This window comes from Branchiostoma lanceolatum, chromosome 4, assembly GCF_035083965.1.
Source record: "Branchiostoma lanceolatum isolate klBraLanc5 chromosome 4, klBraLanc5.hap2, whole genome shotgun sequence".
NCBI classification, from domain to species: Eukaryota; Metazoa; Chordata; class Leptocardii; order Amphioxiformes; family Branchiostomatidae; genus Branchiostoma; species Branchiostoma lanceolatum.
In genome coordinates this window covers 23,755,925-23,780,998 of record NC_089725.1, presented here as the reverse complement: position 1 = coordinate 23,780,998, position 25,074 = coordinate 23,755,925, and the positions used below count along the sequence as shown (strand labels likewise).

Sequence of the window (25,074 nt, the reverse complement as noted above, 5' to 3'; positions counted from 1 at the left end):
CCCGCAGTGACCCCTGTCGGCCGTGTGTTGACTCATGCCACGCTCGAGTGCGTGCCAGGCTTGGCTGGTCCCTCCGCCACTCATCCCTGCGATATCACGGCGACGGTCATGACCAACGGTGTTACCTGGGGTACTGCAGACATTGTGACTTTAGACTAATCATCCTGGACAAACGCCGCTGAGGCGTTAGTTATTAGCGCTGGGGCTGCACTCTGAAGTCTTACAGCACTGCGCATGCTGGGAGTTCGAGAGCTCGTTGAGGTCTACGCCCACAACAGCCGACCAAGTCACACGGGGCCCCCCTGTCACATCCAGTTTTACCGCGCCTTGTACATCGGACGGACGGCTCTACCTGTCAAACGGGCCATCGCCTGTGGAGGTCGTTCATCAAGGCGTCCGTTTACGCACCTTGGAGCCTCCCTTCGCCTTGGCCTTGGGGGAGAAGATGTCGGGTGGCTTGCCTGTGCCCACGCATCTCACACATCAAATGACGCCGTGAGAATCTCACAGATTACGTCGACACAGGATTTCACTATTAATGCTTATTGCATATCCCCATCGGTGCTTGAAAGGGCGGTCTTGTCGTCAGGTGTGTTCACAGGATTCAGGTAACAGCCGTTCAAATCAATGCGGTCACGTCTTTTTCGGAGCGTGTGTGGGGATTGTGTATTTGAACGTCATATCTCAGTACAAAGAACCTCTTTGATAACAGAAGCAGCCCTCAGAAGACCGCTGAACAGAGTCTGGATTTGTAATTATACGGTTTGCAAAAGAAACGCTTGCTCTGTATAGCTTGCTTTGTTGTGTCGGGTGCACTGTGCTGGGCGGGAACAAGAACCGAACCTGGCGGATACTCCAGGGGATAAGGCACCGCCGGAGCAAATTGATAATCTTGCGAACGTGGCAGCCGACGGACCGGACCAGCACCAGGACATGCTGCTAGAGTCTCTGTCCATACAGGACGGGCCTGAGGGAAGTGAGTATTCAAAACAGACGTGTACATGTATTATAAATCATACTTTGATATACATACGTGTCATCTCTGCACTCTTGTCTCCACAGCAAACCTGGGACTACATGGGTAATTGGCCGTATGTTTGTCCTGTTATGCTTTTTTTAGAGAGGACCCGAGGGGTGTTGGTTAGGGTGTGCTGTAATTGCCCTACTTTTATCCTACATAACAAACGCGCGATGGCTGTTCGGTATTATTGTCGCCTTCATCCCGACATCCTGTTGTGTACATTGTCTAGTTAGGTAGAGCGTTCTGTTAGATCGATAACTTCAACACAATTTTCGCCCCACAAAATAGAACGGCAGACAGACCAGCGTGAAGACCGCCCGATTTGTATTTAAGACTCGGCACGACACGATGTTACATGAATTTGAATTATGGACGTGTAGGTGGCATTTTGCTGAGATCGTGGGCTGAAACATCCACAGTAATTGGTGACTGTTTGTCGTCTAGGGACGGTCCAGCATGGAAGCAAGGGTATGTGAGGTCGACGCCCTATTCAGGACATTCCCCAACCCCGTCGCGTAGAAATCGAGTAGAAATCTGAGAGGCTGGTAAATGTGACACTGCAAACCTAAGACAAGAGGGGGATCGGTGTTTTTCTTTCCTGTGGTTATCGACATTAACACGCCTTGTCTGATATATGATTTATCTGTTGCTATGTGTATCTTTTAAAAATAGTTTCGCATGCATAATAGATTGCTTGTTGTTGCTATTGTTGTTGTTGATTATTTACTATCCGAGTTTGCTGTCTATCTGTTCCAATGGTTCTACTAATGACAGCGAAACGTTCCTTTCCCTGAACCCCCCGGGGTTACGAAGAACAGGTAAGAGCGCCTGGAGGATGCTAACGATACCTTTTTCTTTCAACGGGACCAATTAACGTCATATCGATCTTTCTCCTAGAAAACGTGATCCACTGTTTATGTGGTTCGTGCTTTAGGGGCCGTATCGTATCGTTTGGTTTGGTTAGGCATGGGGGAGGAGGGCGATTAACCAGCTCACAAATCAGCTGATCCATGTAGGCTGCATATCTTTGAGCCTAGGGAGCTTATCTCGTTTGAAGGATTACGTGCCCGGCGCGGGCTGTACAAAGGACTCGAAACAGTTTTACGTGCGTTCTTCCTCAGGCATTTCTTTATTAAGTGCTACTGTGAGAGTACATACCTATTGTGCACGTTAGCTGTAGGGAGCAAGCGGCTTATAAGCAAGACAACGGCACGGAATGTAAACAATGTTGTATCCACTTTCCCATTGTAAACTATCTTGTACCCAAGTTACTTATTAAGAGTAATGACTAGCCCGGGGCGAAGCAAACACCGGAACTATTGTTTTGCTTGGTTTTCGGTGAGGAATTGTTTTTAAACACTTAGCCAAACAGGACTCTTGACATGGCACTCATTTGTAGTCTTGTAACTGTTAGATTGATAGCGGGACAATGGAAGCACATTGATATTTCCGTCGAGCACGATGAATTTATTAATGTGATACTCTAAGAAGTATGGAATGCAGTCTTTATTACTCCTTGCTGTTCCTGTTATAAATGGCCCTCCCAATTGCCATGTAGCTCTTCATTAGCACCTCGCGGAGTAAATAAATAACGGCGTTACCATGTTTGACGCGGGGAAATAGACCTCGACTCATTATCACTAGGCACGTCGAGATCAAATTGTGACAAGAGATGGGAGGGGGGGTAGTCCAAGGAAGGTATTGTACCTTTATATTAGAGAGTCTAGAGCGATTTTCCACCTCGTCCTGGGCGTGTTCGTTCCGAGGAGGGTCTGTTCCCACACTGTAGTGATGATGTAAGGACGGGGTGATGTAACGTTACAGCATTTATTTCAACAACTGGTAACGTTTACAGGAGAAGAGAGCACCACATGCACAGCGGAGAAATATGTTTCTTTTATATAGCTTTATCTGGTTGACCTTGAATTGATCCAAATCATCAATTTAATGATGACGGTCTAAGAATGTAGTAAAATTCCCCAGGCCGGTTGGTGCTTCATGTGATTCAACTGTCTCATTTGTTGGCTGATGTTATTTTGAGGCTTTTGGTCGACAACTAGCCCTGCCTGAGGAGGATGGAGCTGGGTCCTTGAGGGCTCGTCCTAACCAGGGTTCAACGACCCCAGTGTAACAAAGGTTGCTGTCTTGTGAAACCGCCCTTTTTCAGACAACACGTGTCGACGCGCAGTGGGAAAGGATGGAAGTATCGATGTGTATATATTTGAGCCCGTCACGGTGGCGTTGGATGACAATCGCACCACCCGCAGAAATGGGTCAGCCTTATTGGCACTGCCGGTCACGTGATGGGTTCACTACAGGGCAAGTCGTTCTCCAGCTTTCCGAGTCGTCATTTTCATTCCTCGCAGACAAGCTTACGCCACTTTCGTTCCCATAGCTTTCAGATTCCTTGCGTCATAAGACGTAAATAACATTTAGACTTTTTGTATGTCTTTTACATTCATATCTTTTAGATACTTTAATACTTTGTTACTTCTGTCATATAAGATCACATTATACCAATCCTGTCGTTTCTTTGCCTTGCACGATGTGTATGCGTCATGTATGTATGTCAATGGGGATCTTCGAAAGGGCAGCAGTACCATTAACGGATTGTCAAAGACAAGTAGGATCAGATGTGCATCATCATGCCAATCCTACCATCACGATACCACTGGCAGGTTTCTGTGCCTGTGTCGGTACCCAGGAATCCGCCTCCGCAGAGGGGACCAGCATGGTAACGTCATGCGCAGCGGTCTTATCTAATGCTTGGGTCACATTTCCTAACCGGGGCCCGGCCGGGCTGTTTGCGGAAACGAAAAATCAAAGTGCATGTCAATAAATTTGCACAAGCTATGCTCTTAAATAATTTTGCGTACGTTTTGTGTTTTTGTTGTCTTTTATATCATAATTTCCGTTCCCAAAGACTGCCCGGCCGGGCCCCGGATTAAAAATGTGACCCTAGCATAACCACCGATCTAGTTCTGCGGTATTTTTCGTCGATTTATATATTTTCTTAGGACACAATCAGCCAGAGTAGGTCATGTCAGGGACGGTAGGGTGACCTTTTCCACAAATCTAGCCACGCACTTCTACACTCAAGTATTCATTCTATTCGCCAAGCGGATTACTAGTCTGTTTGGGAGAGGGAGGCAATGTCGGCAGCATTCAGCTTTGACGTGCACTTCCGCTGTCGCTCCTAATAATTAAATGTCGCAACAAATTAAGTCTTGTAGTTGAGCTGGCTTTTTTGTATGAAATACTGTTAAGTCTGTTTTGAACACATTGTTTTTTCCTGTTTGTACTGCATGTACACGGTTTCCTATGGGCAGACTAATTAGTTGCCCTCATCTCCTCTCGAGGGGTTCATTACAGATGAGCTGCTGCTAATGATTCAGCTTCCCGGGTACCCCGAAGAAGTAACCCCGAGTGACCTCCCCTCTCTTCTGGGAACCCATCTCACACTAGAGAGTGCTCCAGTCTTGTTTACCAGTAACCCGTCACCACAACCACTACTACAGCTTTTGAAAACATCAACAATAACATGAGTAGAGGCGGATGTATTGGTTGCAATTGGGACGAGAGACGGTTATATAAGACTGTGGTGCCCCCGACATCCTGCCTTGTCAGCAAGGTACGGACAAGCTGGATCAACTTGACATAAGGTGTGACTGGGTATCGTCAGGTAAGACGAGGGGTGTCGGGGCACATATCTCTAATTTTTTATCTATCCTAACACGAAAAAGCTGGAAGCGGTGACGTATGTCCCATTAAGAAGCCCGGGTTCGGTTGCCCTGCCAGGTTGCGCGTTTTGACATCATTGGATGTTGTGTGTACATCTCCGTAAACAAAGAGGAGGGGTTCCGGTTTCTCTGGCTCAAAAGCGCCCTGCAAGCTGCCACTTGCTCCAGTTTCCACTGGACCTTTTCAGGAGCGGTCAGGGATTGTAACGGCTGGGTCAACGGTGCTTAGCCCCGTGTTGGTGAAAGGGTGACCAACGGCAAAATGGCTCGTCGGTACGGATTGCCGCAACAGAGAAGGTTGTTTGTCGGAGGAGCGGGAAGAAGGGGTAGGATGTGCAATTAGCTTCTCCTGCTTTTAAAACTACTCTGGCTTTTGCACGTATCTTAAGCTTGAGGTTGTTCATGATCGATTCTCTATTTTCAATGGGAGAGCCCCGTTTGTGTCCGGAACTGCTCATTTGCTGTCGGCACACAAACGCCTCAGTGACGGCCGTGGCGGGCTGCCGTCGCGCGGGCCCCAAAACGAACCTGCTGTTCTTGCCCTGTGTGTTTGTTAGCAGTACAAATACGCGCAGTCTATGGGCAGTCTATGTGCCTGTTCGTCGTTGTTAGTCCGCTGGTATGTTTCCTTTTCACCACTCTTAAAGTTCTTGAGTTAAGATCTTAATCGGCTTTTATGTAAGGGTCTATATGGGGCGGGTTAGGGCGAGCATCACGTCCATGTGCGTGTGGTGCGGGCGCTAGCGGTGGGCGAGGCGCTGATTACGCTGTATGGTGTGTTTCTTCGGTCTGCCCTAATGGGCATTTAAGAAAATATTGCAGGCCGAGTTGTTTTTGCTGCCGGGTATATGGACCATAACAGGCAGGCTAAGTGGAATACAGGTGAATAAACTAGACCAAACAGACGGAAACTGTAGGTACAAAGTCTAGAATGGTCGCAAAAGTACATCTGGCAGAGGGAAATGTCCTAATAGAGTCGCTCTCTTCTTGCTTTATTTGGATCGAAACGACATAATTACGGTGTATTGCTTTATTTGGATCGAAACGACATAATTACGGTGTATTGCTGTTTCCCGATGCTCCCTTTGTATTTATTTTCGCCCGTGAGATTGTTGCCACTTCAAGAGAAGGAAAACGTTTCAACACGCTCATCTATAAGCATTAGCGCTCGTAGATTGTGCCTCTGAAGTCACTTTTTACGGCGGCTCCGTTCTCTGTTTTGTCTCAAGCAGGTTTCAATATGGATGCAGTTTACCTGTTCCTTTTAACGTCGCAGTAATTGTCTGTGGCCGTGCAAGTAAAATTTTCCCATCGCAGAATAAACGCTGCCAAAGACGACTTGATATAGGCACTGTAGCACTTCACGTTGCCTCGAACTGATAAGGCGGTCTGTTTTCGTTCTAAATGGTTCGACGTGAGTCTTATCGGTGCCTGGGGTGCCTGGTGGCAGTAGGTTCGCTGCCGGCTGAGTGAATGGCGACAGGGCGCCAAATGTGGGGTGAGTCGAGTGCCACACCTAGGACGCAGCGGTACAAAAATTATGCACAGGGACCGGTGCAACAACGCTGTGTCCTCACCGTGGACTATTAAGATTTGTTATAGTCTGATCGCTGTTGGAACTTGTAAATCCCAGTGAGTCTGACCATCGCGATGTCGTTCTCTCCCCCCACAGAAGGCATGCCGGGCAGGCGGAACGGCGTCTCGGTCCAGGAGCCGTCCCAGGAGCTCCAGGCGGGAGGGGGAGGGGTGGGGAGGAGGGGTCGCAGACCGTCGGGAGTCAAGTTCTCCGCCCCCGTCATGTTCCAGGAGAGCGTGCAGTCCGGGGATTTCCGCGGGATCGTGGAGGCCGGGGCGCTGCTCAGACGGAAGAGTGTGGACGTGCAGGTGAACGCCATCAACCAAGCAGGTAAAGTGTGGTCCTCACAATATTTACTTTCAACTCATGTTTGTATGAAACAGAGATGCTTGAGAATATCGTTATCCTTTTGTTTCATACTTTTGTTGACAAGACACTGTTTGAACTTGATGGCCTTCCATAACGCTGACGTTTGTATACATACGTTCATCTATAAATCATGTATTCATGACGGCTCTACGAATAGGATGGACATTTCAATAGCTTTAATTTCCCGTTTGCCACCGTACTTACCAACTCTAATCGTGCGCGCGTTGTATGTTATAGTCTCTGACACTACAGCTAGCTTTGGCACACTGTGTGTTAAGAATAGCCACTAATCATAGTTATCAGCACCATAATTGGGGAAAGTAACGATTCCAAGTCCTGACAATTTATTCGGTCACGAATCGCAGCAGTCAACCCAACAATCACGACGGCATTATTTTTTGGCGGGACTAGCTGGTCGAAAATGTGCAAAGAATCATCTGCCATTTCTTCTTTGAAGCTTCCCTACTTTGAAGATATCCAGATTTTCGGCAGTCTTTATTGTTTTGACACGTTGCGATGAACCCTTTTACTCGTGGGTTTTGTTAGCCTAGTTTATGTGATTGTTATTGCACACTGTCACCCGAGAAGTAGGCCAGTGCACGGGAGATATCGTCTTCCCATGACAGGATCCCCAGGTATGAGTAGCACATTGTCCCGACTATAAGCTGCCCAGAATGCGGACATTACGTGTAACGTTATTTGTTAGACGTGTGCTTGTGGTTTAGCTAGTTCTTGTTACTAAAGTCGGCATGGTTATGGTAGAAGCGAAGTCGTTTGATTTGGTTTTTCTCTGCGTGGTTCTGAAACACTTTCCATTGGCATTGCACATGCATTTCGGCCCTGATACAGACGCACATCTGGTGCACACGACTCCAAGCTCTTTCCGACGTCATGAATGTTTCAGCCTCAGAGACCATACACAATATACGGCCAAACACACAACAAAGCCCGACAAGAGTGTCCTGCAATCACCCTGTCACCGCGCCTGTTCGGAAACTACGACACCGGTGTTGATTTCCTCACAGAGTGCTACTTTGTTTTTTTCAACATCACAAGTTCCTAGTCCGTGGTACAGGATTAACCTCACATTCTGCGTGCTTATTGTGATGGCCGTACCGACTCTGTCTGTCGTCTGTCAGCATCTGCTCCACATCTACAGAGTTCAGAACACTCCTCTCACTTGGCCCATGCAACCTGCGGGGTGGCCAGGCCCCACGTTCTCAATAGCGTTTTTAGGTCAACAGGCTACTTAGGATAAACAGGCCCCTGGGTTCGAGTCCCGCGTCCGTGCGTCGAATAACCGTTTGTCTGTTAATGGGAAAAGTTTCCAGTTTCAACCAGTTTTAGCGATACGATTTATAAAAGAGGCTTTTGTCGTGTCGGAATTTGGCCAAAGAAATATATCCTCTTTCAATCTCCCATCTCAAGGACGTTTGAAGATTTCAACTTAGCCTTTCATCCAACATGTTAGTGACCCTAACGGCAGAAATGTAACGGGCCATTGCAATTGTCTATATGCGTTACGTTGTTAAAGACTGACGGAATTCACCAGCCCTGCCCTAGGCCTGTTTTGTCATGACCGTGGCGGGTCCAGGAGGAGTGTTTGAGTCGACAATGCGTTTCGCAAATATGTGTTTATACGACTTAGATGGAGTAAGTGTCCAGTGGCTTCGGTCGAACTGTGATGATGGATCACTTAATGCAAAGCGACCATAACATTCTATTGTCAGCTACCATAGGACGCCCTGCAGCGTTTTCGGTCTCTGGCAAAGTCCCATATTCCAGGACAGGTGGGCGGTACAGTGGATTATTGGTGAATAGTTCGTCAAATTCCGTCTTCAGGCTGTGTACACAAAATCAGATCCTCGGTCAGAGCCAGAAACCATACTTTGTGACCAAATGTCATAAGAGCATTCAGATACAGACAGATAACCATAGCATCGCCATTTTATTAACAAAATGTCACTGGGATATGCCTGAGGGAGGACAGCACGCGCTCTCTTCAAATCACCTGTAATAATACATAACATTTGCGTTGGATCTCAGGAGGAAAACCCCCACTTTTCTGATAAGTCAGAGATATGTTAGCATATGTCAGTTGGAGTGGACACATTTATTGCTCTGCTCGACATTCCTGGTTTGTTGGTCCAACTGTGGTGTCACGTGACACCCACTCCTTGACCCCACACCACAGGTCTCTCTGCTCCCCCTGAGCGCGGGTTACGTCCCGTGGTCCTGATGACTGCGCTCAGGGTCTTCAAGGACGTTTCTAAAAGCACAGACACAAACTTGAGGAAGAATGCCGGCGATAAATTCTTCCAACGCCCAGAAAGACCAAACAGTCGTAAAGTTTGCGGAGTTGAGCAGGCCTCTGTTGGTGTTAGGTAGCACTTTATCTCCTCCGGGCCGTTCCCAAACCCCAGAAAGGGTCTCAGGTTTCAGACAAATAGGGCTCCGACTCAGACCCAAACACACGGCCCCGCCGTAAAAATACCTGGCCACCATTAGAGCCATCGCTGAGGAATGTACTTGGTACCTGTTTACAACACCCTCTTAACACTGCGCCTTTCGCGATCGGATGACCAAAAGAACCCAGAAATAGACAAGAGGCTCAGCATCGGGCAATGTCTTAAACGAAAATATTAGGCCCTGCGAAAAGATGTTGGTCTCATAAGTGTAGCCTTTGGGCAGAAGGAATTGTAACAGGAACTTTGAATTAAGTTTCATGTCGTCCTTACAGCCGGAATGTTCGGGAAACTTAAAGAGGGACAATGTGCCTCACTTTTTCACGTTAGTGTCCGAGCAGCGCTAGGTGGTTGCCACTACGCCGGTGAAAGTGTTTTTGCACCTGCCCGGATTTTGCAATGACAAAAAGTTAGATCAGATGGATAGATATAACATTACAATATCGGCCGTCTGCAACCTCATCGTGGAACCAAAGGAACATAAATATTCACTTGAAATACTGCCGAATCTACATTTGACTGTGTTTGACCATGGTCCAGATCTGTTCCCTGGGATTTGTGAAGACAGGCGCTTCCTGCACGCCTCCTCCGATGTTTGATTCGTTTGGGATGAAGGGAAGACCGAGGGCAGCGGGTCACGGCAGGAAAAATACCGGGACTCTAGGTCCGTCATAATTGTTTACGTACTGCCGTCCAAATTGTCCCCGCGTCTCGCAGCCCACGTACCGACTGAAGGTCCACAGCTGCCGCGCCAGTATAAATCTCGGGATTTAGAGTTCACACAATGAGAGATAGAGTTCCTTAATTGGTCTGCTGTAGGGGGACCTTGGCATTGGAATTTGAAAGGTCGCGCTCAGCTCCCATTGTAAATATAGATGGGAACAGGTGAGGTCAATAACATTCGGTGTACAGGTCTTATTGCAAGCGTAAAAGGGCCATTAATTGTGCCATTTACTGTTAGCATGAAACCCAACCGTGTTATCTTTACCCACTCCTCCACTAGAATGTTAACGCGGCTGGATTTCAGGCTAACCTTGTGTTGTGATTCGTCGTCAATAGCAGCAACCTGCTTTACAACTGTTCCTTGAGTCCTCACAAAGACAAGTTTTGATATGTGGCTTCAATATAGAAACATTTATATAAGAGAGCTGCAGCGTGACCTGTGTGGTAATTGTGATATCTGCGGAAACAATGGCGCGATACAGGGACAGCGCGGTACCGGTAGTACGGATGACAGCACGCCTCTGTTCGGTTGTCCTTGACCATGACCCGATTGGGTTGGCCCTTCCCCTTTTCACAGAAGCTTTCCTCTATTCCATAGAAGTCCTGATGTCATCTCTGATCGGTTGAATATACACCGCCCACACGTTTTATGGTTCACCGGACAGCCATAGTAGCCAGCAAATGGAAGGGTGAAATACGTGCCCACAGAAAACTAGACACTACACTAAATTCCTTGTACTTTTGTCAATCCTACAAAGCATCCTTGATTAAGTCTTCTGCAACGTCGCTTTTGTGTTGTTGTTTCGGAAGGATTTGAGGGGGGTCAAAGGCCAAGGAACACGGAGGCTGATGTTTAGGGTTAATGGTCAATTATGGTTTGTATAATCGTGATGGGACTTACTTATGGTTCACATTCCTATAGACCAAAAGGCACGAAAGGAAGGCATTTGATGACTTGATAAACCTTTTTCTCATACAATTCAATAGGGATCAGAGATCGCAAACTTTGTCATTTTTGTCTAGGCTAGCATTCGATCGTTCAATCGTGCGATGATTCCCTTTTGATGAATTAGAATTCCATATAATAAAACAAATAGTTTCAGGATGACTAATTTTCTATTGACCGGAGAAGGGAATGGCTTGTATGGAAAGCTTCCTCGGCACGCGCGATTTGGTTTTCCTTTTCTTCTTCACCAGACAGAATTTCTTGCTCAAGTTCTCTGCAAATATGCTTTACAAAGTGAACTCCCAAACAATGATAGTATTAATGTAAAACACTTCAAGTATGTGCTTCCTTTTCCTCTGCAAGGTATAGGCGACACAGCAACTCGGATTACAACAGCAATTCCCGTTGGCTCTCCCCCCTCCCATTCCCACTAAGCCGGTTGAAACGTTCCATGCATGGTCCGCGGAAGCACTGCAGATCAGGGCTGTAAACAAATCGTAAAATCTGACCAGAAAGTGGCTGTACACGTCCCTTTTATCCCGGGCCGTCTGCTTGTCGTCAAAGAGTCATGATGAGTACGACAGTTGACGAACGACGCAACCGCAGAGTGGGACGAGAAAAACGAAGAATAAGGTAAATTAATTGCAGGCCTGATTAATTGCAGGAGAAGTCCACCAAAAACGCTGGTACGCCCCTCATTGATTCGAAACGGGTTTGATTTGAAGATTTTGCTTTTTCGTAGATGCTTCAATAGAGCGAAACAGACCATACAAACCCGGAATAGAGTAGGGATTCTACTGGGTAGAGTGCGCCCATCTTCATTGACCAGGTACAACTTGTAGTAGAAGAATGGGCCAATTACGAGGATAATGATATGTTAGTGTGGCTTCTATTGTCGCAGATAAGAAAGGCCAATAAGTGCGAAGTCTGTTATTAAGGGTGATATGCTCGCAGTAATCACTGGTTGCTATCGCCTGATCCTACAATTGGTCTTACCCGAGCTTACAATTATGAAGGTGAAAGGCGGCGGTAATTGTCATTCACTCTGTCTTTCATCTATCTGGTGGTGTTACTAGTCACGTATTAAGCAACAGTGTTTATTACACAGTGTTCTGGCAGCCACGAAGACAGATTTGTGAACCGGTATTACCAGTTTAAAATTACCAAAAATCAGTACTCCATAATAACTCTCTGTATTATGAAGAACTTGTCACTAAAACATACTCTTAATTCTGTACATTGTATCTAAATAGTGTGAAAGTGAGGTAATGATTTTGGTGTTTTCCGCTAGTGTTCTGTAGTCAGAACCGCACCAATCATTCCAATTATTTTGTAGTAGATCGGAACTTGTGAGAATTAGACACTTTCCTGTGACATTTCGAAGGTAGTTATCATTGCATCTATGAGTGTTGCTGGGTCCATTTCATCCTTCATTAATTCTCCGCACGCAGTCCTGGGTAGTTACTCTGGTAGCGATCAGCTTAGATAAGCTCCACAACTTCCAGTACAGTCCTTTGTCAGGCTCAGATAAAAGGCCGCGCGCTGGTTTGCATGCAAAGCGACCCTCTTACCAGCTGCAAACATTGCATTGCATTGGATTCCCTTCCCTACCTTGCTCGGGATAACAGTTGACAATCTTATATTCATTTAGCTACTCAATGGCCTGTTCGAAGAGTACGTGACTAGCACTAGTGTATTGTTGGGCATACGGTACCTGTCCTGTATTTGAATGTTTAAGCCGTCATATGCTTCATACAATGCATGGAAGACATTGTTTTACCCCCCCCCCCCCCCGCTCCACATAAACTGGCTGGGCTCTACAGGTGTTTCTGGTCGGTTACGCAGACGGATGTTGTGTTGTTGCTCTTGTTTACAATACAACAAGATAAAAATCTCTGTCAAAGCTTTTATATATAACATGTGCGTGCCTAGCTGCCAGAGGACAATGTGGGCCTCAGTTACTCTCTACAGAGGAGGGGTTCCGGCTGGTTTTGACTTGTTTTTAGGCGTTTTTGTCGGGCTCTTTACTTTGTCATGTTGTTGTTTTTTCACTATAAACCCCACTATATAGAGAGAAAAAACATGACTAGAAAGCCCGACAAAAGCGCCTAAAAACACGTCAAAAACCAGTCGGAACCCCTCCTCTGCTTGGAGAGTAGGCCTCAGTCAGTGGCGGTCACCAGAATCGCTTTGGCGGGAGCGTCGTGACTTCCATCCGCGATGCAGGACTTATATAGCAAGGCGTAGCTACGTGTGCGTCAGCCCGAACATGTTTTATGACGGGAAAGTGCGTCTAATCTCAAAATAGACGTGGCGAGAGAAGCTTGTCACGAATCCTTGCTTGTCGAGTAAACTTATGCTTCAAGTAAATCAAAGGAAGACGAAGCCTCCTCTCATCTGCTTGAAAACTAAGCAACAGATGCATGGAAACAGCATTTTAGCATCCATTCCACTGGTGTTGGAGAATATGTGGAAAGTTGATGGGTTCTGTCAGTGTCTGCTTGTTGTTGGTCTAGACTCGCCATACTTAAAATATTTTTTTGAAAATGTGACGTAGTAAATTTGATGTAATCTTTCAGAGCCCCATCATCAAATAAGCTAAAGCGACCCCTGGCTCTTACAACGGCTTGTTTTCAGGTTGTGGCCCTGACAGGTCAACAGTAGAAAAGTGTTCCACGGAACAGCCGTGCCTTGTATGCGGACACATAACGAACTTGTGTTGTGCAACAATCAAGCTCACGTTTGATCATGAATTGACTCAGATGGTCTCAGATCAGAAAGACGCCGGTGTGCCACGAAGTAGCATGACGTACTGATTATACAGACAGCACAGTTGTTTGAACTATTGTAAAATCGTTCCATTTTGCTTCGTTTGTCCAGTCAAATATTCTGGGAAAAGTATAATTTCAACATCTTTTAATCACCACAATGTAGACGTATAACTGTGATGTAAACTTTCATTTTTCCGAAGCAATGCACATGGTCCCAAGCCGGACATCGGAGTGATCCTTACGGCAGATTCTCACAAATTAGAGTTCTTAAGGAGGAACTATAGGAATCAAGTCTGTGATCGGCCATCTTTGATGTCGTTGGACTCTCTCCCGTGACCTGCCGCAGCGTTGTCCCTACCTGCCGTGATTATAGGTGTGTTTGTCTGTAATTTGTACCAAACACGGCCTGGTGATCTGTTATGAAGGCTGCATTCCTCTGGCCGCGGACCAGAACGCGTTAGGATGACGGACGAAACATGAACTGCTTACGATTTCCCAGCTAATCACCCATGAGGGGTTTATTGTGTTCAGCCCCGGGCTTATGTACCCTGCTGCCGGTACATGGAGTTTGGGCTTATCGGTCCTTAGGATCAACACTAGATGAAACTGCGACACCAGAGAAGAAGTCTTGTTTAAATCCCAGGCTTACTCTTTCGTGCTGGTTGGCATATTCTGTGACATACCTCCCAAACACTTGGCCCGACTGTATATTGTTCTTTTGTCTAAATTCCCCTGGGCGCTTCAAAAGGTTAGCACTGTCTTCATGGAGAGTCAATTATGCATTATTCACCATGCTCATTAGCCATATTATTGCCCCCACTTAAGCTTATTACCTGACTAAGTATACTATATAAAGCTCCAGATTGCTATGACGAACCGGATAGGCTCATACTCATATAGGACATATAGACATAGAATGGTCATGCATGTTACAGCTGGGCCCTTTGAGCATGTTACTCACCCCGAATGAGCTAGAAGTTACGATAACCCTCAATGACGAATCGAAGACGTTGCGTGCGTTTCTGCGATGATCGATGCATTGTCTTCACTCAAATTGGTTGTAAACTATAACTGCAAAATATCATTAACCTACTTGTTCATCCACTGAAAACATCATCCCATAAACCCGCGTAAACACGAGAGTCTCCTCACGTATTGATTGATTGGTTGGTCGGTTGGATGGTTGATTGATTGATTGGTTGGTTGGTTGGTCGTTTGGATGATTGACCTGACAAGAAATTGCACCGACGTTTCTCGACTCCTCCCAGATCCTAATGATGTCATATGCAACAGCCACATTATTATGCTGTCCTGGTTTACGGCATTCCCGGTTCATGAAAAATAGTAACTTTTGGCAGATCCCAAGATACAAACTTGTACAAATAATGCCACAATGCAATTTATGCATGCCACGTAATTGCAGTACATTTGCTATAAATCTTACTACTAGTATTTTCAACATTATTAGTGAGTCATTAGATCTGTGATAACTATATTCCTACATATCGCTCTTTTGTTGCAATCACTCTTTTGCAAAGGTTGCCGAGCGTCGCCTGGCGTTAGTCAGTAGTGGTGCAGGCACATGCCGTTACAGAATCTCTGACAGTGACAGGTTAAGGACACATGAGGACCCTTTCGTGTTTGTTCATTAACTGACGTCTATACTAGTATATAGCCACGTGATCAAGCATACCAGGGTTACATACACGTGGTACATTCCCGTTCGTCGCTCTAGTTTTTCTGAAGTAATACAGTATTGCCTTATAGAGAAAATTCTGTCTGATTAATTAAACAACTTACTCTGCTAAAATGAAATCTTGTTTTCTTTTCGATGACATCAGGGAACTGTGGTTGAAGGTTTGTAGAACAGTTTAAATCAACCTTGTTTGGTTCAATTTCTCACTGTACTTAGTTTACATACCATTGTAAGTATCCTCTGGAATCAAATAATGACCCCAAAACAAAACATTCCCGTTTGTTTGATATACACACAAACCACACATCACAACCGCAGGATACATACGTCCGCAGGATAACATGTGCACAGATCGTCCTATCTGATAACGACTGTTTATAGAAGCGGCACTGATACAGCAACACCTGTCGTTAAACAAACACTGCCACGCGATTTGGCCATAAATCCGGCGCGGCTTGCATGGCATCGCATGTAGCTCGCCGTGATCGTCTAGTGGTTAGGACATTGCGTTGTGGCCGCAATAACCCAGGTTCGAATCCTGGTCACGGCAATCGCTGTGGAAGTGTATTATCGCGGCAGTGCGACCATTCGTTTTAGTCCACTACGGATTTAGACCAATTTAGAAATCTTAATCAATATATTTCTTTTGTTTCTTTATTCTGTAATTTTTTTTCAAACTTAAGAACACATGAAGACAAAGATGTCCATACAGGGAGCAATTTTTGCCAATCTTGTTTCTCTATCATTTTTGTCTATGTCTCGTGTACAATTTTGACTCACCGGATAAATATTACCGGATCGCATGTAGCTCGCCGTGATCGTCTAGAGGTTAGGACATTGCGTTGTGGCCGCAATAACCCAGGTTCGAATCCTGGTCACGGCAATCGCTGTGGAAGGGTATTATCGCGGCAGTGCGACCAGTCTTTTAGTCAACTGGAGATTTAGACCAATTTAGAAATTTAAAACTTAACACATAAAGACAAAGATTTCCATACAGGGAGCAATTTTTGCCAATCTTGTTTTTCTATTCCTTAGTACAATTGTGACTCACTGGATAGTAATCGCATGTAGCTCGCTGTGGTCGTCTAGAGGTTAGGATATTGCGTTGTGGCGGCAAACTGGTCATGGCAAAAGCGGTCTGATTTGTTTTTGTATTAGTTCGCAATAACCGTGTGATTTGGGTTGAAATGATCGTCGTCAATTACACGTTTTGTCGTTTTATTGCAATTGTCTGATGTAATTGTTGTACTTAAGTAATTGTTGGGGCTTGAGTAACATCTTTACTGTCATGCATGCAATGAGTCAAGGAGTCGCGAAATTTGACCTGCAAGTTATTCCCGTGCTGCAGGACTAACGGCCCTCCACCAGGCGGCGCTTGATGGCAACATTGACTTCGTGAAACTGCTGGTTCGTCACGGGGCGAAGGTGAACTGTCAGGACGAGGACGGCTGGACCCCGCTCCACGCAGCAGTGGCCGAGGGACATCCTCAGGTACGCCATGCAACATTCCTAACGAACCCAGGATGACATTTTTTAAATATTTTTTTCTGTCTTGTATAGCGTTATCCTTTGCACCTGAAATTCACTTCGCGCTAATCCTCAAATCCTGGTTCCCCTATATTTCAGACTGCTGTAAAACGACTTTTAAATCCACTAGTTGGAAAATGTTATCCTTGGTGGAAGTTATACCTTGTACCGCTGCTACATTGATAGAAGATCGCGAAATTTCAAAGTTTTGAGCCCAAACCCTGGCACCAGTTTTTTTAAAATACTAAATGAAAAAAAAAAAGATTTTAGAAAATGGTGCCAGTGTTTGGGCTCACAACTCTGAAATTTGGCGATCTTCTATCCATGTAGCAGCGGTACAAGGTATAACTTCCACCAAGGATAACATTTTCCAACTAGTGGATTTAAAAGTCGTTTTACAGCAGTCTGAAATTAATCTCTTCCTTCGCATTGGCATGCGGTAGTTGTATACCGTTGGTGTGGAACTGCCCAGTCTGGTTGACTTTGCCAGAGGAGAAGCTTGCTCTAATTTGTGGGCCCCGGGGCCCATTCATCGATTCTGCCCTACTGCGCAAAGACAAGAAAACCGCGAAGATAATGTGAAATTCTTATCCTCGATGAATGAAGGAATTTATTGAGTACTCAAGGACTTCTAGGCCACAGGGTCCGACTAAATATCATCTGAAACAATCGTTGTACAGTACACTGAAGCAAACATTTGTGTCCGCAACTTTTCCATCCTTGTCTTTACATTACGGTGACAACAACTGGGGTATCATTTGTTTGAAAATGCATGCATGATTTTTCTTGATGTGATATAGTCTGTCGTATTGCGTCAGAACCCGAGCTATTGTTCTCACCATGCACATAGAAGAATATGTAACCTAAGTTGCTTTCTACCCCAGGTTGCCCGTTTCCTGTTGCGAAGCGGCGCCCGGAGGAGCGTCCGTAACGCCGACGGCGACACGCCCGAGGAGCTGGTGGAAGAGGAAGACGATGACATGGAAAGTGTCTTCCGGGAGGAGGTGGAGGGCGTGGAGGGAGCGATCGGAGAGGCGGAGGAGGAGGAGGGAGCAGTAGGCGAGGACCACGGCGGCGCTGTGGAGTTCAATGACTCTGCCGGGATTTCTGTCAGATTCTATAACCCGCAGAACGACGACGATGATGATAATGATGATGACGAAGATGAGGAGGAGGAGGAAGAAGAAGATTACCGTCATATGAATGGCAAAGATGACGAAGAAGAGGAAGACGAGGAGGAAGATGAAGATATTGCAGCCACTCGATTTTTGGCGAAGCTCAGACGAGATTCCGTTTACTTAGTGAAGCAGAAGAGACAATCGGAGGCTGACGAGGAGTCCTAAAGTGTACAAATATAAATTGAAGATATTTCGTTGTTCTGGTAGAAATGTAATCTCCAGATATGGTTGCCATGACTTGGAACTAGCGGTTGTGATGGGCTGCCCGAGACTAGAGCATCACAAGACACTTGTAGTATCGTGCCAACAAGAGGATATCATGCGGCTACTATAAGAAAGAGACCACTGGTATTGACTTTACTGTTCGAGCATTGGAAATAGTCTATACTACACGAGAAAACTAAGCCAGTGGCATGTGTACAACAGGCTTCGGTTAGAACCGCCTGCAAGCGACTTAACACGGTATTGCAACAGTGATGCACCTGTGGGACGTTGCGCCTGACCGAACATTCACCCTTTGGCTCTCGATCTTTATGATGTTGGATTACGCATATGTCCAAATTAGCTGGGGATTTGTGTTGCTTTATAGATGATAGCCCACCGTTGCCGTAATAAGTGATGTAGCATTGGATACTGATCATGGTGTATATCAAACCCCCGTTTTAAGCGAGTTGGGGGCTGAGGTGGGCAAAGATGTAATTCCTGAAGAACTTATCCGGAAGAATGGAATGTCTGACACTTTTGTAAAATAAAAACCTTCCTGTCTGTCTCTACCATCATTCCTTCTGGGTTTCCGATGACTAGTGTGTCATTTTCACATGTCCGGTGTTCTTGTCGTGTGCATGATGTCGCGACGTTAGTAAGACGCTTTTTTGTCTTATCTGTCAAATCTGAATGATAGAGACTCCCATAATGTGTAAAAGTGTTTCTGTATTTATTACCAAGGCGATGTCGTCGTTCTCCAGTGCACACACGTTGTAAACTAAAGACGTGCGTATGTCGCCTAATTTTCCTTCTTGTTGAATGTTCGACTGTAACACCAGTTAACTTTTTACGTATTATTTGAAATAAAAGTGGTGAAAAAGTACATTGCGTGTTTTATTCTAACGTTACTGACAGACCCTTGTAGAAGAACATGAAAACATCGAATGGAATTGTCCTTATATGGTTAACAAGTTATCTTAGTAGACACCCGTAGAAAAATGTTAGGAATTAGTAAGCAATTTTATTGTGAACCTTTCCGCAAAATATTTCCCAAGGAAAAGCAGGCGTCAAAAGTTAATTTAATTCGTTTAGTGGCACATTACGTCACTGCTGTTTGAAATAGTTCCGACCAGCCCGAGAGGTCTGAGAGCCTTCAGGCTACATTGTATGTCGCCAATGAACTCGGGACTCGTGAGATATGAGGAGAACATTACAGCGATAAACCTCTGCTATCAGCTACTGTCCAGTCCGGCTGTATCTTTACCGGTAGATTCACTCAAACCTCTGTAGATAGCAGACCACCAGTCATCATCAGTCATTCTTTGTTATCTACCAGTGACGAATGGCGCGTGATATGTAAGTTAGCAATGCACGACAGGAAAGCGCCCGGAGTGCTCGGAGCTCAATTAGTTAGGTAAAACGGAACAGATCGTATCTCGGAGGCTGTTCAACACAGCGACACCTAGCGGATAGTACAGGAGAGAAATCTTGCCCCTCCCTTCAGAAGCCAGTCAGGACACACATGTCTGTGAAAAGGAAAGAGTACATTAGTTTTCGTGCAGTTTGATACCATCTGTTTACGTACAATAATAGATTATATGATGAATGTATTGTGATGTAAACAAAAGACGATATATAATGATGGTATTTTAGATAAGCACGATGCACTGCGGTTGCGGTGCTTTTGTAACATGATATTGATTAACGTTCCGTAGATAGCCTTCAATCGGTTATATAAAACGTGATATTGATTCACATGCTAAAGATAGTGCTTTCGAAAGATTCATTGCTGTTGTTAGACAACCTGGCGTTTTCCATTCATTGCGCACACCACACAACCCGGCACTCATCATGAGCCAAAGCAACCGCGCTGAAGCCAGCAACTCACCGTTCAGCTTGAAGAAACCGCCAGAAAGTTCCTGTGATACCCAGATGGCGATGTAACGGCAGGGTTGCCTTTCACCGCTTGAAAGACTCCCGCTGATGAAACATCACTGAGAGACAGAACCCATTCCAAGTCACCAAGACGATTGTTATTGTCACTTTTTACAAATACTTTCAATTATTTGTGATATTATTTGTCTAAGAGATTTCATACCTTGGAACGGCTTTGAACATCATTTCGACTTTCTAAATATGTCTGCAGTTGTGAAAAACTTTAGAAATAGCCATGATGGGAATATGATATTTCAAAACGTTTCTACATTCTACCCTAAGTTTTTACAATTTTTTGTTGGTGAAATTTTGTAAATGGGTCAATGGACTGGGAAGAAACCAATATTAATTCACACATTCCTGTGAAGAATATGGAAGCGCGCCTCTGTGTCATGTATAGGTGGCTTACCACAAAAGAGCTACCAGCGTCCATCAGTGAAATCTAAAAACATTCCGAAAAAGACAATAGGACCAGATTATTACCTACCTTTATGGGGGCCATAAGATGTTGGAAATATTTGTAAGTAAATATATGAAAGTAAGGAACTATATGAAAGAATCGCATGAAAATTATTCAAAATATAGACATTTTTGCACACTCACTTTCAAAATGTTTCCTAAATATCAAAATGAATTAAAACACATGTAAATTTTCAATTTCATTTTTTCCTGAAAATTTAGAACTATTGTTGCTTAGATATTCTTCTAACTATTCAAAATTCTTACAAATATCATTGAAACCCCCTTTCGGTTATATGGAATGGACTCTGACTGTGAAGAAAATAAGCTCATGGATTCTTGTTCATCTGAAGAAGACAGCAAGTAGAGCTGAAGAACATAATTTACTCGATATCAGCAAAAGTTGAGGGCGTTAAAAGTTTACTTGCTACCTACGATGGGTTCAACCATTTGGTTCAGTCATACATAGCTTAGGGAAGATACACATAGATACACATCGATCTGATTATGCCATTTACTGTTTATTAGGAACATAACATCTATTGGTACCGGTCTATATTTGAATACAGGTGGGAGTAAAAAAATTATCTGTATTCAAAAGGTATTGGAAAAACACGGTTACAGTGAGAGAGTCGGGATAGTGATGCTTGGATGAAAAAAAAAAGGATTCCTACTGAAACTTATTTTTGTGGAGGGTAAGCCGTAAGGGTGCGTAAGGGCAACCCTCTAATGCTAGAGTCACATTTCCAAACCGGGCCCCGGCCGGGCTGTTTGCGGAAACGGAAAATTAAAGTGTATATCAATGAATATGCACAAGCTATGTTCTTGAATATTTTCTGGTACATTTTGTGTTTTTTGTAGTCTTTAATTTCCCAAAGACTGCCCGTGTTTTAGGCGTTTTTGCAGGGCTGTCTATTTTGTGCCGTTTTCTTTACGTCGCCAACCCACATGATGAGCAGCACTTCTCTGCTCAGTGGAGAGACGCACTCGGTGGGATACCCGGTAAAGTAGGATGTCACTCAGGCTGCAACGAAGTTTCCGGAGGGCTGGGCTACTGACAGGGATGGGGGAAGAGCGATCAGTCTCTGGAGACAGTCGTCGGACGTCATATCCGAAACTATCCTGCTGTGGGTTTAATTGGCGTGTGCGCCTGTCCGATGGTAGGGTTATCATTTCAAGCGTTTTAGAAATTGTTGTTGTTGAAGTGAAGGTCGTACCAAAGTTAGAATGAAGGTTGGATGAAATATCGAAGGTTGGAGCACAAAAAATATTTTACGAAGCAGAAACACTGTCACAAAAATCGTATATATGTTTTTAAAAAGGGACATGTTTTTTTTATAAGGGGGCAAATTAAATCCACATATGTTTTGAAAATAGGGCCGTTTTTTTAAAGGGGGCAAATTAAATCCACATATGTTTTGAAAATGGCACATGTTTTTAAAAAGGGGGCAAATTAAATCCACATATGTTTTGAAAATGGCACATGTTTTTAAAAAGGGGGCAAATTAAATCCACATATGTTTTGAAAATAGGACATGGTTTTTCTTATGGGTCATATCTTTTAAAACAATATGCATCTTAAAAATAACCAAAATGAGAATATGAGACGAAAAAAAAACATACACCATTTTCATTTTGTACCGTGTATAAGTTTATTCCCCAATCCAGGAAACCCACCGTTTTGCAAAGTGGTGCTTTCAAAATGGTCTATCGTTTCCGATTTACCCCCCATTTTGATAGTGGTGCTTTCCAGTTACGCCGATTTCAAAGTGGTCGATTTCAAAGTGGTCGATTTCAAAGTGGTCGATTTCAAAGTGGTCGATTTCAAACTCCAAACGGAAATGAAATGACGTAAGTCGGAAATGACGTAAGTCGACGCTCATCGCCAGAGAAGCCACCAAGTATCGGTGATCGCTGTTTACGTCCTTGTTTTCACCGTCTTGTACGCGTTTTCTGATCAGCTACGTGTCCCCAGGATATACCAGGTTTGTGTTGACTTTTTCACGTTGTAATAATTTTAGAGTTGCATGTTTAATCGGTACTGTATAGAATGTAAATCGTCATGCAGCCGTATCGTTTGGAAGATTACAAAACTACGCAAATTGTTTCGGACTTTCCTTAATCATTGATCGATTCGGTGATTACAAGGGATGCTTGGGCTCGACTGTGACGAAATTCAGACTATATAAAGTCTTGTTTGTTTCATAAATATGATTAAATTCGACTGGAAATGCGTGTTTTGTAATGACGCCAGATGGGGGAGGGGGGCATGAACTCGTACGAATACATGTTCACCACGCGTATACACCACCATTTGTTACTAGTAATAATGTTTTATCTGTGTGCATGTGCTTACATAATGGACACATCTAGACCTTCTGGTGAAACGGTGTTGCTTTCCAGGATAGTTGGCCATTCTTACGGGAAACTTCAAACATATACAAAGAAGAATGGTAGAAAGGTTGAGCCTCGTATGTGTATGCCTTGTTGCTGTGATGTATTATGTTATAATATTTGTGTGTATGATCTAAGGATAACAGTATGGCTATTTCTTGAGAGAAAAGAATTGTGTAATGAACGTGGCAAACATGAACACATGCTACATAATTTGATCCCAGTTTGCACATGAAAACATTTCGATTTAGTTACATTTTATTTATTCATCAGCTTTCACTGTTGCTCGTCAATATATGTGTATATTTTTTTTGTTCTTTGCTAGTTTTATGGACGCCAGCAATAAAGTGGCTGGGCCATATCTGCGAGTCAAGGACTGGAGTCAGATGCCACTAAGAACTGTTGACTCGGAGCGAAATTCTACAAGTCTGTGGAGCAGCTTCAACCTTCCATGGACATGTTAACTGTTTTTGTGTAACTGAAGACATTCAAATTTTTCAATGCAATTTCAGTAGGTGTATACATGATAGTGAACACTGTAACTAGTATAAGTATAAAGGTATGTACCATACATTTGGTGTTCGGAACTTCCCCCTCCAACCCCTGCGTTTGACTTCAGTAGTTCTTTCTAGGATGTGTTGACTACTGTATTTTGACAAGATAACACAAATATGTTTCCTTCAATTTTAGCCTCACATCATTGCCTTGTCTAAGATTCAACTTTAGGCATGTAAGAAACCATGGTTTTCTTATATAAGTAAGGTTTTTATTGCACAAGAAAAATACTATTAGTGTTGTAGCCTTTTGCGTAGAATATGTTAACTATTATAGTGTAATTATTATTAAAAATCCATTTCCTGCAACTTCATGCCTCAGTCCGACTGATATGAGACACATGGGAAATCCCCCAAGTTCTTCTTACATATTGATGATAACTTTTACTCTACTAGTACATTGCATTGCACAGTACATTGAAGGTACAGCAGCATTCTTCACAAAGCACAATCTTCATCTTCAATGGGAATGGAAAATACACTCCAAGGTCTATTCATATACTACAATGATGGATCTACATGTACAGTCTGTCACAAACTGAAAGTGACCAAAGCGTACATGTATATTGAAACACAAAGTGGTGAAATTTTGAATAAGAATAATTATAATAAGAATAGGTAAGAAAGGAACGTGAGGAGAAACCCTTGCCATCTGACAAAGGATGAATATTGAACAATCTACAAAATGTACAATCTGCATGTGATTTTTTTTTCCGTCAATTAGGACATACAGACCATGCTTGTCCGTACAGTAAAAATACATGAGAACCTCTACACAACATCCCACTACATGTATTAGTACATAATTAGATCAAGTTCAGAGAACACACACAGAGATCACACCTTTATCATTTACTCATGATTCATTCAACATCACTGGTCGGAATAAGTATGATACAGGCAACAAAGGACATTCTAGGCTACACCATCATGCTCATATTTTCTAAACAATGACATCATCTGCATAGATACAACTAGATTGAAGAATCATAGCTTCTTATAAAGAGACTGAGTGTTGTGAAACATTACATGAAATGGATCAATTTTCATTTACATGTACTAGCTATTCATTCAATTCATTTACCCTGAGGAATCCAACACTTACAAAATATTCTACAATCATTTGCAAATACAAAAATTTTGTTCACATCAAACTTAATTATCTACAATATTATAAAGCACCAGGTATATCAGGTACGCATATTAAATAAGAACACATACTTCGATGTGCTTACAGATACTTGTATCCAGCAGGGATGAAAATCAACATGTTTTCATTGCTTCAGAAAGCACTAAACTGTCAATGTGTGTTGTTTCAAATACATTATAATTTATATACATATCCTTGGTTCAACCGTTGGTTGAAAGACTTTGACACATGCATGTGCATATGCATGACATTCATCCTTGTGTAGACAGCATGATGCATCAACAGCTACATTGTATGGTCATAGCACTCATAGGTGCTGTGTATATGCAGCAAGGGCTGGGAAAATCCCTACAGTGCCGATCCTCT

General features: G+C 43.9%; 1 protein-coding gene, 2 long non-coding RNA genes and 2 other non-coding genes across 8 annotated transcripts in view; 4 read left to right on the top strand and 1 right to left on the bottom strand.

Moving 5' to 3' along the window:
* Positions 1–19,099, top strand: LOC136433506 (protein phosphatase 1 regulatory subunit 12B-like). 4 transcript variants are annotated; one of them, XM_066425789.1, is made up of 4 exons: positions 1–976; positions 6,434–6,667; positions 16,656–16,798; positions 17,719–19,099. In XM_066425789.1, exons 1-4 carry the CDS (start codon positions 934–936, stop codon positions 18,175–18,177), a joined length of 879 nt encoding a protein of 292 aa, XP_066281886.1. In that variant the 5' UTR covers positions 1–933; the 3' UTR covers positions 18,178–19,099. The 4 variants fall into 4 exon arrangements, with proteins under 4 accessions (XP_066281886.1, XP_066281888.1, XP_066281885.1 ...); XM_066425791.1 differs by lacking the exon at positions 1–976 and adding an exon at positions 4,576–4,703; XM_066425788.1 differs by lacking the exon at positions 1–976 and adding an exon at positions 4,833–5,087.
* On the top strand, positions 15,786–15,857 carry Trnah-gug (transfer RNA histidin (anticodon GUG)). Its single transcript has one exon. It is a non-coding gene; the product is annotated as a tRNA-His (tRNA).
* Trnah-gug (transfer RNA histidin (anticodon GUG)) lies at positions 16,119–16,190 on the top strand. Its single transcript has one exon. It is a non-coding gene; the product is annotated as a tRNA-His (tRNA).
* Positions 19,100–21,876: 2,777 nt separating the features above from the next.
* Positions 21,877–23,867, top strand: LOC136433504 (uncharacterized). Its single transcript, XR_010755636.1, has 2 exons — positions 21,877–22,595; positions 23,330–23,867. It is a non-coding gene; the product is annotated as an uncharacterized lncRNA (long non-coding RNA).
* LOC136433503 (uncharacterized) overlaps positions 23,749–25,074 on the bottom strand; it is a 2,360-nt gene continuing 1,034 nt past the window's right edge. The window contains exon 2 of the long non-coding RNA XR_010755635.1: positions 23,749–25,074. This exon is cut by the window's right edge and continues 8 nt beyond it. This is a non-coding gene — a long non-coding RNA (uncharacterized lncRNA).